The sequence below is a fragment of the Podarcis liolepis genome (assembly GCF_965112155.1).
Source record: "Podarcis liolepis genome assembly, chromosome: 1".
NCBI classification, from domain to species: domain Eukaryota; kingdom Metazoa; phylum Chordata; class Lepidosauria; order Squamata; family Lacertidae; genus Podarcis; species Podarcis liolepis.
Window position 1 is genome coordinate 57923204 of NC_139554.1, and position 14674 is coordinate 57937877.

General features: G+C 43.5%; 1 protein-coding gene across 6 annotated transcripts in view; it reads left to right on the forward strand.

Moving 5' to 3' along the window:
• Positions 1–9756, forward strand: part of LOC310688535 (actin, alpha cardiac muscle 1-like) — a 28339-nt gene extending 18583 nt beyond the window's left edge. For 5 of the 6 annotated variants that reach the window (XM_083465081.1, XM_083465079.1, XM_083465077.1 and 2 more), the window contains 3 exons: positions 7210–7401; positions 8527–8708; positions 9501–9756. In XM_083465081.1, coding sequence (XP_083321207.1) covers positions 7210–7401; positions 8527–8708; positions 9501–9644 — 518 coding nt within the window. In that variant the 3' untranslated portion in view covers positions 9645–9756. The remainder of the gene's footprint in view (positions 1–7209; positions 7402–8526; positions 8709–9500) is intronic. The other variant, XM_083465082.1, reaches the window with a different exon arrangement.
• The last annotated feature ends 4918 nt before the right edge of the window (positions 9757–14674 follow it).

Below are 14674 nucleotides of genomic sequence, written 5' to 3' on the forward strand. Positions count from 1 at the left end.
ATACCCACACATGTCTCCATTTCCCATCCTGGCAAACATGAGGCAATACCACAGTTCAATGACATGTTCAAGTCAGACAGAAGACCTTGAGGTGGGATTGCAGTACAGCTGGTTGAAGACCTGGCCAAGAGAAGGGAGGTGGTCTATGGGTGGGCAAAGTCTGGAGAGAGTTTCAAGGGCTGGACAGAAAGGCTTGGAGAGCCACAATTGGTCCCAGATCTGAGGTTCCCCACTCATAGTATACCAGTAGTTTTCTGGCTTCATCTGTCCCTTATGAGACACCAGAATAGTAAAGTGGACCCTTTCAAGAATGCTGAGCTGACCAACCTTTTAAAATAACTTCTGTGATTTCTTTCATCTGATGGGAAGAAATCAAATGAAAGATTTGTGCTGCTTTCATGTGAAAATAAGAATCTTTTCTCAGCCTTTACTAGGAGTATTTCATTTGTTTTATAATAATTAAAGGCTAAAAGAAAGCAGATGGGTACTTAAGAATTAAGAAGCTTGTTATCCTATATTAAGGTTCTTAAAGAAGAGTCCTAATACTCACACAGGTAGGGATCACCTATGTAGCAACCTTGGATGTTTAAAGGAGGTGACAGAGGAAAGGGAGGACCGTATACCAAATTTATAGCCCAGGGGCTCAGCTAGACTGGTAAAGAAAAAACGATTTATATGTGTTGTATGTGTGATATAACATTGTGCCACCAGATGGCGACGTGGAGCCCCGTTTTTCTCTACCCGTTTTCCCTGTTTAAATTTACAACACTTTAAACTGATGTGTCTAGACCCAGGTGGCTTTTAAGTCAGCATGCTCTACCAGTCAGATGACTTTTACATAAGGAAGGCACTCTTAACGCCTTTCAGAGCCAAGAGATTAGGCTGGAAAGGTGCTAATTAAAAAGGAAGTCGTTCAGGCGAACCCTGGTAGACATGACATTTCGAAGGGATTTTCAAATCGTGTGCTTTAAAGTGGCAGCAGTTATATCCTTCGTTCTCCTTGGAGAAATGGAGGCTGGCTCTTTGTTAGGAAAGCTGTAGCTCTTAAAAAAGACATACCTTGAAAGGACAAAGCTTGTAGTCCAAGTGTTTTCTTTGTTCTGCCTGTACGGCAGGGCCAAGGGAGACCAATTTTCCATCCTGGGAAGGACTGTGCTTATAAGGATTCTGATCAATAACCCAAGAGCCTTCTGCTATCGTCTTTTTTTTTATAATAATTTTTATTAATTTTCCAAGCATATATAAAACAGAAAATAAAACAAAACAATACAAAACATACAAACAAATAAACACGTATAATTTCTTAGACTTATTTTCATACACCTTATTTCCCGGACTTCCCCATACCTCCCTTTTTCTGCATCCTTATGTTAGCCCTTTCTCAGCAACCCTTAGTTCAATTAATTCGCTCATTTTCATTTTACATTCTTTAAAGTTATGATTTACAGCTGCAAATCTCTATTTCTTATAACCATAACATCTCAGCCATCGTCAATCTTACAACAGTCTTTAAGATATTTTTTGAATTTCTTCCAATCTTCTTCCACCGTCTCACTCCCCCGGTCACGGATTCTGCCGGTCATCTCTGCCATTCCCATATACTCGATCACCTTCGCTTGCCATTCTTCCAGAGTGGGTAGCTGCTGCGTCTTCCAATACTTTGCCAGAAGAATTCTTGCCGCTGTGGTAGCATACATAAAAAATGTTCTGTCCTTCCTTGGCACCAATTGGCCCACCATGCCCAGGAGAAAGGCCTCTGGTTTTTTCAAAAATGTCCATTTAAGGACTTTTTTAATTTCATTATAGATCATTTCCCAGTAGGCCTTTACCTTCGGGCAGGTCCACCAAAGGTGATAGAAGGTACCTTCAGTCTCATTACATTTCCAACATTTGTTACTGGGCAAATGGTAAATTTTTGCAAGTTTGACTGGGGTCATGTACCACCTATAGATCATTTTCATTATATTCTCTCTCAATGCATTACAAGCTGTAAACTTAATACCTGTATTCCATAACTGTTCCCAATCATCAAACATTATGTCATGACCTATGTCTTGTGCCCATTTGATCATGGCTGATTTTACCGTTTCATCTTGTGTATTCCACTTCAGCAGCAAATTGTACATTCTTGACAAATTCTTAGTACTGGGTTCTAACAGTTCTGTCTCTATTTTCGACCTTTCCATCTGGAAACCTATTTTCCTGTCCTGTTTAAATACCTCGTTTATCTGACGGTAGTGGAACCAATCTCGTACCTTAGACTTTAATTTGTCAAAACTCTGCAATTTAACTCTTTCACCATCTTGTTCTAACATTTCACAATACTTTGGCCATTTGGACTCCATATTTAGTTTTTTTGACTCATTAGCCTCCATTGGTGATAACCACCTGGGAGTTTTACTTTCCAGTAAATCCTTATATCTTATCCAGACATTATACAGTGCTTTCCTAACAATATGGTTTTTAAAGCCTTTATGCAGTTTTACCTTGTCATACCATATGTATGCATGCCAACCAAATCTATTATCATACCCTTCCAGATCCAAAATGTCTGTATTCTCAAGAAGTAGCCATTGTTTTAGCCAGCAAAAAGCTGCCGATTCGTAATAAAGTCTCAAGTCCGGCAGGGCAAAACCCCCTCTGTCTTTTGCATCAGTTAAGATCTTAAAGTTTATTCTGGGCTTTTTGCCCTGCCAGACAAATTTTGATATGTCTTTTTGCCACCTCTTGAAACAGTCCATCTTATCCAAGATCTGGAGTGTCTGGAATAAAAACAACATTCTAGGCAATACATTCATCTTGATAACAGCAATTCGGCCTAACAAGGAAAGTCTCAACCTTGACCATATTTCTAGATCTTTCTTCACCTCTGTCCAACATTTATCATAATTGTCTTTAAATAAGTTTACATTTTTCGAAGTCAAGTTCACACCCAGGTATTTCACCTTTTTTGTTATTGTTAAACCTGTTTCACTCTGAAACTTCTCTTTTTCTGCCATTGTTAGATTTTTCTATAACACTTTGGTTTTTTGCATGTTCAGTTTGAATCCTGCTACTTGACCAAATTTCTCAATTAGTTCTAAAACTCTTTTAGTACTAGTCTCTGGCTGTTGCAAAGTCAATACCAAGTCATCTGCAAATGCCCTTAATTTATAGTCTTTTGTTCCGAGCTGAACGCCTTTAACCAATTGGTCCCCTCTAATCATGTTCAGCAGAACCTCCAGGACTGTTATGAAAAGTAAGGGTGATATTGGGCATCCCTGTCGTGTACCTTTTTCTATAGGAATCTCTTCCGTTACCACATTGTTAACAATCAACTTTGCTTTTTGCTTAGAGTATATAGCACCTATACCGTTTTCAAATCCTTGACCTACCCCCATCCCTTGAAGATTCTTCTTCATAAAGGTCCAGCAAATGTTATCAAAGGCTTTCTCCGCATCCACAAAAATTATCACTGCTTTTCTATTAATCTTTACTTCCAACAACTCTAAAATGTCTATAATGTTCCTTACATTGTCTGACATATGTCTCCCTGGGAGAAAGCCTGTTTGGTCCTTATGAATCTCCTGCACCAAAACTCTCTTCAGTCTTTTTGCTAAAATATCTGCAAAAATTTTGTAATCCACATTGAGTAATGATATACGGCGGTAGTTTTTGACCTGATTGTTTTCGGTATAAGTGAAATGAAAGCTTCTTTCCACGATTCGGGTGCCTTTTTCCCTTCCAAAATTTCGTTACAAACTTCCTTCAATGGTTGTATTATCCATTCCTTCAATGCCTTATAATATCTAGCAGTCAAACCATCTGGTCCTGGAGATTTTCTCAATTTCATCTTCTGAATGGCATCCTCTATTTCTTGTCCTGTTATTTTCTCATTCAAAATCCTTTTACTTTGATCTGAGATCTTTGGTAATCCGTACTTTTTAATAAATTCTTCTATTTCCTGCTCATTAACCGGCCCTTGTGCATATAGTTTCCTAAAGAAACTTTGAAAACAGTTATTTATCTCATTTGGTTTGTGGATAATTTTTCCTTCCATTTCCAGACTTGTCACAGTATTCAATTTTTGTCTCTTTTTCAGTTGCCATGACAGGAGTTTCCCACATTTGTCTGCCGATTCAAATGTTCTTTGTCTCATTTGCTTTATCTTCCATTCTATCTCTTGATTCATCAGTTCCATATATTGTGTCTGATAATACTTTATTTCTCTCAAAATCTCATGAGACTTTGGTTTGGACCTCAATTTCTTTTCAGCTTCTTTTATCTTTTCCAGAAGTTTTTCTTTTCTCTCATTCTGTTTTTTCCTCTTTATGGAGTTTTGTTGTATTAGGAAACCTCGCATCACGGCCTTGCTAGCGTCCCAAATTGTTCTTTTTTCCACATCAGTTCTCAAATTTATCTCAAAGTAATCTTTCAATGCTTTTTGGGCCTTTTTGTAGATCTCTTCATCTCTAAATAGGGTGTCATTCATCCTCCATCTGAAGGTTCCAGTTGTTGTTAGTTTCATCTCTATCTTCACTGCGTTATGGTCGGAGCAAGTCTTTGGGCAGATTTCTGCTTTTTTTATCTTCGGTGCCATACAACTAGTTACCCAAATTTGGTCAATCCTTGTCCAGGTCATTTTCGCTTCAGAGAAAAAAGTTCCCTCCCTCTCCAGAGGGTTCTTTACTCTCCAAATGTCAATCAAGTCCAGTGTTTCAGTCATCTCAAAAAAAGTCTTTGGAAGTCTTCCATCGTTGGAGATTGTCTGTCTCTGAGCCTTATCCATGTTAGTAGAGACAACACCATTCATGTCTCCCATCATTATAATTTTAAAGTCCAGATAGTCCATTAAAGTCTCATGCAACTTCTTAAAGAATTCCGCCTTCCCCTCATTTGGTGCATATATTCCCAATATCATAATTTTTTCTCCTTGAACTTGTATTTCTATTGCCAGGTATCTTCCTTGTTCATCTTTAAAAATCATTTTGGGAGCCAATTTCTCTTTTGCATAAATCACAACACCTCTTTTTTTGACTTTATCTGATGAAATGAATTCTTGTCCAAGCCTCTTATTTATAAGTAGTTTCCTGTGTGTCCTGGTCACATGCGTTTCTTGTAGACATATTAAATCCAATTGCTCTCTTTTCAAAATATGAAAGACTTGGCGTCTCTTCCTGGGGAGGTTAAGACCATTACAATTCCAACTAAGAAGTTGCAGAGACATTTTGGTACTATGTACCTACTCCTCCAACTGCTCCAAGTTTTTGTTCCTCCTCCGATGGTGGTAAAAGTCCAAATGAGAGATTTGCAATATCTGTCGATTCTTTCTCTACTGTTGTATCTACTGTTCCTTTCTGTAAGTCCTCCTGGTTTCTTTCCAAAAACAATTCTTTGTCTTGAACTGTTTTTATTTTGATCTTCCTTCCTGTGTAGTTAAATGACAGTCCTTGTGGGAACTCCCACCTGAAAGGTATGCTGTTCTTCTTCAGAAGGTAAACCAGATCTTTGTAGAAGGCCCTCACCTCCAAAATGTATTTAGGGATGTCTTTAAAGATCTGAACTTGATAATTCTGGATTACAAGAGCCTTTTGGTAGTGTAGATTTAGTATTTTGTCTCTTTCTTCTTTAGATCTCAGTGTAATCAAGCAATCCCTAGGCTTCTTGCCTTGCCTTCTGCCCAACCGGAAGGCCGTTGTTATTTCAAGTTCTTCCTCCTGAAGTTCGTCCTGCCAAAATTCCAGAATATTTTCTGTGAGGAATTCTGCAAGACTGTCTTTCTCATCCTCTGGAACTGATCTTAATTTAAGATTTTTCTCCTTTCTCTGAAGTTCCCACAAAGACAAAGTTGCATCATGTTCATTCACCTTTTTTGTATTTGGTGCAAGCTCCCTCTTAGTCTCTTCTCCTGTATCTTTTGCACTTTGAGCAATCTTTCTTGTTTCAGAATTTTCTTGAATAAGTTTATTTATAGAATCTGTATTAGAAGCTACGCTTGCCGTATTCAAGTCCAATCTTGTTGTCAGATCATTCAGTTTTTTTGTATTCTCCGCCGACTGCTTTGTCAATGCTTCCAAAGACTGGTTTATTTTGAGCAATGCCTGTGTCATTGACTCCATAGATGCAGTTGGTGCTTTTTCCTGTCCAGCTGGTGTTATGCCTTGCATCGAACCCCTTTTCTTTTGAGTTTGCTGAGTTTGTTTTGCTTTGGATCTAGTTGTTATCTCATCTGGTTGGCTACTCATGTCCTCAAGGTCAGTTCTCACAGGAAAGGCTTAGAAGTGGAAAATTCCACTCTTTTCCTCTCACAGTAACAAATTTTCTTTAAGTCCTCTAGAGGAAGCATTTAATTGTATCCAATTTAGAAAGTCAGAGACACATAAGGCAGGAAACAAAGAATCCAGAAAACAGAGTCCAAAAGTCCACAGTCAAAACACTTATTACAGTTTCAGTATCCTCAAATGTTCACAAAATAACTCCATTAAAGTCTTGTAACTTTATTTCAGTCAAAACCCCAACTTTGTATCCAGTTTAAATTGACAGTTCAGTTGCCCGGTGCCTTACTCCGGCAGCCCGACTCAGGGTTTTTGACAGTGGAAGATCTCTTTCCTCCGCTCCTTCAAACAGGTTTATAAATTTCCAATCTTACTTCCCCCCTTCTCCTGCTTACTGGGGGGAAGTTTAAGTCCGATGTCAGGTTTTAACAGCTTAGAAGTTAACCTTCATTTAAATGCAGCTTTGTTCTTTCGTTGCTTTATTTACATGCAGTCCGGGGAGGCAGACTTCCTTACTTTATGCCTTTCCCGTTTTCAGCCAAATTTCTCAATTTCAACTTTAAATGTCCCGTTCCGTCTGTCACTTTTACTCACGGGTTTTGCAGTCCAATTTCAGTTTCAGGAAGAAATCGGCGCTCTCTGTTCAATGGCGACGCGGCTTCACTCCGCAGGCTGGGTGACGACTCTCAGCACCACGCTCACACCCGATGCCGCTCCGTAGCCTTTAAAAAGGCTCTTTCGCAGTACCGGGAGGCGCAAAAGGTGCCCGCCGAGTCTCCTTGCTCACAGGCTTCAGCGCCTGTGATTTTAGGGGTCCCCCGCTCGCCGTAGCGGGTCAGACCCGAACTTGCGGAGCAGTCCTCCCTCGGAGCTCGAGGCAAGGACCGCCATTAAACACTGGCGCCGACCGGAAGTCCCTGCTATTGTCTTACACCTCACTGCTTGATGTTTGTAGCTGAGCGTGAGATTGTGCGAGACATCAAAGAGAAGCTCTGCTACGTGGCTCTCGACTTTGAGAACGAAATGGCCACTGCTGCATCCTCCTCTTCCCTGGAGAAGAGCTACGAACTCCCCGATGGTCAAGTCATCACTATCGGCAATGAACGGTTTCGATGCCCTGAAACTCTCTTCCAGCCATCGTTCATAGGTGGGTCTGCGCTTGTTTCCCGTGGCTGTGGTTAACAGGCAAAGAAAACATGTTATTGTACTGCTATACTGGAGATGTTACTGCCATGACCATATTTGCTATGTGAACAAAAAAGTAAAGATGAGAGAAAATGCTGTTGCATCTAATTTAATTTGGCATGAGCACTTGTAGATTAATCCGGTTGACAAAATGGACTGAGTAGTTGGTATACATGGGAAGAGGTACCCTGGAAGACAGATCAATCTAACAAGAATTTGCTTCATATAAGCTTAAAACAATGTTTACCCCTAAATACTAAATACAGTCATATCTCGGGTTACAGACGCTTTGGGTTGTGTGATTTCCGGTTGCGCACCGCGCTGAACCCGGAAATACCGGAACTGGTTACTTCCAGGTTTCGGGGCTCGCACATGCGCAGAAGCTCTGAATCGCAACCTGTGCGTGCGCAGATGCGGTGCTGCGGGTTGTGAACGTGGTTCCCGCATGGATCATGTTCGCAACCCAAGTGTCCACTGCACGTTTATTGGCATCAGATTTAAGGAGCGTATATGGGGACTTCTCACTGTTTTCTTTTAAAAAATTACATTCATTACCAGGAAAGGATCAAGCGCGTGTGTATCTTAAAGGGAAAGACGTGTTTGTTTGTGAAAATGGATGTTTCACATTGCCGATTTAAAACTTTGGATAATATGCCTTATGCGACCTTAAACTTCTGATGGCAAACAAACTGGTTTTGGGAAGAGCATCCGTTACACAAAGGGCTCATTCACACTTACATTATGCCCCACCCTTTCTAGGCACACATACATACGGATGGCATGGGGTCCTTATACAAGATTAATTAATATCAAAATTAATTAAATAATTAAATCTGGTTGATAACTATAAAGCTGTTGTCGTTTGCATAATCTGGATTGCTGTTATCCCTCCAATTGAGCACCTGGACCAGCCACCTAAAATATTTTCACTATCATATCCCACCCTACTGATCAAAAATAATGGGAAAGATCTAAAATCAGCCTCTCCTTATTTAGTATCACATTCTCGCACTCTTTTTTAAAAAGTGAGAGTGGCTTGCTTAGAAATACGTGATCAATCAATCCTCGTAATTTCATTTCTTTCCAGGGATGGAGTCTGCCGGTGTCCATGAAACAACCTATAACAGTATAATGAAATGTGATATTGACATCCGTAAAGATCTTTATGCTAATAATGTGCTTTCTGGAGGGACCACCATGTACCCTGGCATTGGGGACCGTATGCAGAAGGAGATTACCGCTTTGGCTCCAAGTACAATGAAGATCAAGGTCAATGTTACATCTAACATCAATCTAAGAGGCCATGAATAGGCCGGAGCATGTGATTTCTGGAGGGGGAAAAAGATGAGAAGCTAGAACACAAGAGATCTATGTCCAGATTTTATGTGGCTTTTGTTCAAAGCCACCTGATTGCTCTTCCTCACTTTAATCAGAGTATAGGTCTGTCAATGGCTATATACACCATGCTAACAATTAAGTCTCTAACTGAATATAGCTATTTCCATTGTGACCTGCCTTTGAGATACTTGGGGGGTGTTTTGGAAGATGCTAGGCTGAGATGGATAAGAACATAAAAAGAGCCCTGCTAGATCAGGCCAAGTTCCATCTAGTCCAGCATTCTGTCCTCCCAATGGCCAACCAGATGTTGTGGGAAGTCCATAAGCAAGACCCAACTACAGCAGCACCCTCCTCACTTGCAATTTCTAGCAACTGGTATATAGAGGCATAATGTCACCAACAGTGGGGGGGGGGGATAACCATCATGGCTGGTAGCCATTCATAGCCTTATCCTCCTTGAATTAATCTAATTGGCTTAGTTGGTGGCCACTATGCAAATATGTCATAAAGCAGAGGATTAGATATAATTTTATGGTTTTATTGATTTACAAATGACCTGACTTGCATACCACTTTGTAGCTATCGTAGTCACACAACCAAAAGCTTGTATTGCTTTCATATTCCAGAATGAGAATAATAGGGATTAGAAGACATGATGACTAAAATGAGAATGATTGTCACCTAATTTGTATGTTCCCTTCTTCATCTCCCCTCTTCTTCTAGATGATTGCACCTCCAGAACGTAAATATTCTGTATGGATTGGGGGATCCATATTGGCTTCTCTTTCGACCTTCCAGCAAATGTGGATCAGCAAAGATGAATATGAGGAATCTGGTCCCTCCATTGTCCATCGCAAATGCTTTTGAATATGCTAAATGTTACCTTGTGGTGTTTCTCTACCAGATTTCTCTGGAAATTTAGTTTAAGCTTTCCCTCACTGCCTAGTCTGAAAATACAATAAAGGTGATGTTAACTGAACAGATGTTGTCATTTCTGGATGCCTCAAATACGTACACCCCATATTATGTACACCCCATATTTTCCATTCAAATGACAAGGATCCTTAGAAAATCCTTCATTGGTTATTAAAGAAGTTATTGCAGTTAGGAAGCTTCCTCACACTGCTCACCAGGGGATGTAATACTTCATGCTTTGAAATATGATGTTCAGTGTCATATGCAATATCCAATGAGCTCTGTACGGCTTTAATATGAACATTTTATCCTCACAAGATCCCAATGACTTAAGCAGACTGATTTGCCCAAGGCTACCAAGTCAACTTCATTGCTAGGTAGAGTTTTGAAATAGCATTTGTCACATCTAAACACAGCATGCTAGCTACTATTAGTTTTCTACTTTTTTTAAGAGCAGTTGGTAAAATCCTGCTACTAAGATTAACAGGACTTTGTCATTTGATGAATTGTAGCCACTCATTAATTAATTACCCATTGGCATTGTGATAATATCAGCATGGGATTCCCCCCTCCCTTTAATACATTTATATATTGAAAAGTTTCTTTTGGTGGAGTTGCTATAATATAATGGAATGTTTGCAAACATTCCAACTTCTGAAGACTCGGCAATCTTATGTTATAACCAGTGCATCATCTGTAACATAAGTGAAATGCCAATTTAGTTAGAGCAGCCTTCCCCAACCTTGTGCCCAAGGCTGATGCTTTCATGAGGTAAAACAGCAATTTGCCTCAGGCGGCAGATCCAACCCTCTCCTCATCTCCACCATTGTGCTGCTGCCAGCCCGGCTCCTCTTCTGCCAACGCCACTGTGACTTTGCCCATGCTGCTGCCACCACAGTGCCCTCGCCCTCACCACTAATGCTGTGCCCTTGCCACTGCATCGTGGCAGCAGCATAGGCGCAGCTGTGGGTGCAGTTGTGGCAGGGCTGGCGGCAGTGCGGATGCAATGATGGGGACAGGGAAAGGCTCAGATCTGGTGGTGGCGGTGGCAGGGGCGCATCTTGCCTATTGAGGCAAAACATCCCAGCCCCCCCCACCCTGACTACAATTCTCATCAGTGTGGTCTATGATCAGGGATGATGGGAGTTGCCATCTGAAATGGAGTGAACCAGGTTGGGGAAGGTTGGGATAGGGAAATCTATTATAGATGGTGACTGGTGTCCACTGCAGCTAGCAGGGCAAAAAGGCAGGGAGATGAACAGTCTGTGGAGCCAGAGAAACTCTCAGGCAGAGCCAATTCATTCTAGTTCTTCTCCTTCTCCTCCCTGCTGAGTTCTGCAAGGGCCTAAGGAGGAGGAAGCTGACAGGCCACGCAACCCCCTGGCCTGGTTATAAGTAAGAAGGCAGGTGTGGGTGGGGGGTGCTAACTGAAGGCAGACTGAGGTTGGTGTAGCACTGCTTCATGGGCCTGAATTGAGCTGCCACAACGGCTTAGTGAGAGGAGTCTGACCGATGTGCTGCTCCCTGGAAGAGAAGAGCCAGCGGCGCTTTGGCATCATGGAGCCCAAGGCCACAGACCAACTATTTTGGCCTGGTGGTTTCACACATCAGGATTGCGACCTCCATCTGTAGAATAGTTATGTGACTCCATGTTTGGATACAAGGAATACGGGATTTAATGCTGAACAAAGACCTATTGCTTCCTTCAACTTCAGGCACACATTTAATGATGACTAGTTCCTGTGTGAATGGCATGCTTGTGTGTAAAGCATCTGACTGAATGGTGAATATTGCCATTATTGCCATGCAGGGAGCTTCATGGCTGGGCAGACATTAGAACTTGGGTGTTCTCAGGCTCAGTCCAACACTGTATCCCACAATGCCAAACTGGTTCACAATCAGCTACACATACTGTAGATGTTTGATTTTCTTCACCCTTGTAGCAGAAATGCATTTCAACACCCCCAAGTCTCAGCATAATGATTTGTTTTTGTGAGATCATCATAAGTGTGTGGTTAATTTACCTGCCAGAACATTGGGCTTGTTTTTCCTCTCACTGTCCCTGAGTGCTTTGGCCAATTAAGTGGCTTTTAATTAACCTTCTGTTGCTGCCCTTGTTAGGCAAAAGTAATGGTTGCTAAATAAATAATAATCCTTCCAAATATGCTACCATAATTATTGGGAGCTTTAATGATTGTGTAATTAACCATGTAATGCTAATGTGACTTGCATTAATTGCACAGCCACTAAACAGATATGAATAAGCAACCAGAACAGTCTGTTTTAATTTGTTTATTAAAAAAATAAGCTGTTTTGAGATGCGATTCGTAGCAAAGTGTCCTGGAGTTTTAGTAATGTCCCTAGTTAACTCAACCAGGTTAACTAAAGTAAGAAAAGTCTACAAACAAATAGTAATCTATCAGCGTGACTTAAGATGCCAAGGAAACCCAGTGCCAAACAATACATTTGTAACACATCATAATACATTTGTTGGTATAGAGTTGGAGCCAAAGAAGCACCTGTGGAATGGAGGGGTAGAAGGTGACTCTCCCCTCACCCTGACAGCTTCCCCAAGTCCCTGAAAAAGCCTGGCATAGAGGGCAGCTGGGCAGCTTCCACAGCAACCCTCAAAATTCACATACAGAAAAGGGGGCCTCCTGCCACTGCACTAATCTGCAGTGGCAAGAAATACAGTGATCTATAGGAAGGAATGGCTGTAAGCGGTTAAGATTCTGTTTTTCATAGTGAACCAGTGTAAGACATAAGGCTTTCCTTTCTTTCAGTCAGTAGGCATGTGGTTCTCTGAGGTTGTTTAGAGCTTGCTTATGTGGGTTGTCACAGTGATTTTCTTTTTAATTGATTATCTGCATTGATGAGGAATTTAGTCATATGCCCTTATTCATTATAGAACTCCCGACTATCTAGCTAATTGTAGGAAATTCCTATAAAGAAAGAGAAGCTCTCTTCCTCTCTCTCTCTCTCTCTCTCTCTCTCTCTCTCTCTCTCTCTCTCACACACACACACACACACACACACACACACACACACTATCCCAGCCTTCAGGGACAATATGCAATTTAATTGCCAGCAACCCCTATTTTCTGGAATTAAAATGAAGATTACAGCTTGTGAAACTTCAAGGAGAATTACAGCCCAAGCTTTTTTTGGCTCAGCATTGATTAGCACCAGTCACTAACTGGTGTTAGACCAACTAATGGGTGGTTGGGGTTTTTTTTTTTTGGGGGGGGGGGTTCTCCCCAATCCTGTGATTCATAGCTGTAAAATTGGATTATGAAGAGATGGGGAACTACTAAAATGGTGAAAATTAACACCTGAACAAAAACAGCTAGGCTGGTCTGAAGCCAGTGAATTATCATAGAAATGAAGTGGGTAGACATTCCCTTCTGAGGTCTTTCCCACCTCACATCCTTCCTGGAGCTGATATCATCAAAGTAGGTGTGTGTATGTGAAAGACAACAAAAGAGTGAGGCAGTCTTGGAGCTGGCATGAAAAGAGGCCCAGAGGCCTGGACTACTGCCTGTAACAATCCAAAAATTATGGTTTTAGTAAAAGACACACACACACTGCAAAAAGCCAGAGGCGTAGGAAGTGGGGTGCGGTGGGTGCGGGCCGCCCTGGGTGCCATCTCTGAGGGGAGTGACAAAATCCCCCCTGGGCAGGGATTGCCACACCGATCGCCCCCCTGGGCGGGAATTGTCTCAGATTGCCTCATTGATCGCCCCCATGGGTGGGTTTCACCATGCCGATCTCCCCCCTGGGTGGCCCACCCCACCCCGTGGGCAGCCCGCCCCCAGGTGCTAGCTACGCCACTGCAAAAAGCACCAACTGAATAGCCCATCAACATCTAGAGCAGTGTTTCCCAACCACTGTTCCGTGGCACACTAGTGTGCCGCGAGATGTTGCCTGGTGTGCCGCGGGAAAAATTAAAAAATTCGAAAGATTTTTTTTTAAAGTCAAATTTTTGATTGGGGTGCTGTCACTAGATGACCCCTGGGGTTCCCTCCCTCCCTCCCGCTCTGCACCTCCCTCCTCCTCCTCCGGGGAGGCCCTTCCTGGCTCTCGGCCAAGGCTTGGCGGCTGCCACTTACTCACTCGCTCGCCCACCCGTCCCTCCATCCCTGCACCCGGCCTCTCCCCCTCCGTCCCCGGCGCGGGGGCTGCCGGGATCCATAGTCCCCTCACCCTTGGGCTCCGCGCCCGCGCGGGGTGCGCGAACTACGTTTCCCAGCGTGGCCTGGCGGGCCGGGCGTTTTGTTTGAAGCGCTCTTCTCCCGGCCATGGAATGAGCGCAGCGGCGGCGGCTGGGCGGGCAGGGGCTCTTCCGCGCAGACCCCGCGCAGCCTGCCTGCGCCCCCGCGGAGATCGGGCGGCAGGATGGAGCCCGGGGATCCCCGCGGCGGAGGCGGAGGCTGCCCCCCAGGTAGGGCTGCGTCGGGGGTGTGTGTGTTTATTTTTGCAATGCTGCATCCGCGCCGGAGGGGACGCATCGGATCGCGGGGAGACCCCTTGGTGGGCGTGTAAGGCAATGCATGCGTGCAGGCGTTGCATGGAGTGCAGTGCAATGCAATGGCAACGCGGCGCCCTGCATGCATGCATGCAACTTCCACCGGCGCTCCGGACTTGGCAGGTGAGGGGGGGTCCCCAGTGGGCGGCAGAGAGAGCCGGGAGGGCGAAGGGGAGCCGGGGGGGAGCAGCGCTGCTCCCCGAGCCGAGCCCGGGGGGAAACTTCGGCGTCGTTGCGCCGGGTGTTGGAAGCGGAGGCTGGCGGGGGCCCCTCACCTGCAAAACCTAGTCGCCTCTCATATATTTCGTGCATTGCATTCATCGCCCGCTTTCTCCTCCAAGGAGCTCCCGGGGGCGCGCGTGGTTCTCCCCGTGTTATCCTCGCAACAACAGCCCTGCGAGGTGGGTCAGGCGAGTGGCCCAAGGGAGCACCCAGGGATTGTCCTGGCCAGGTGGGG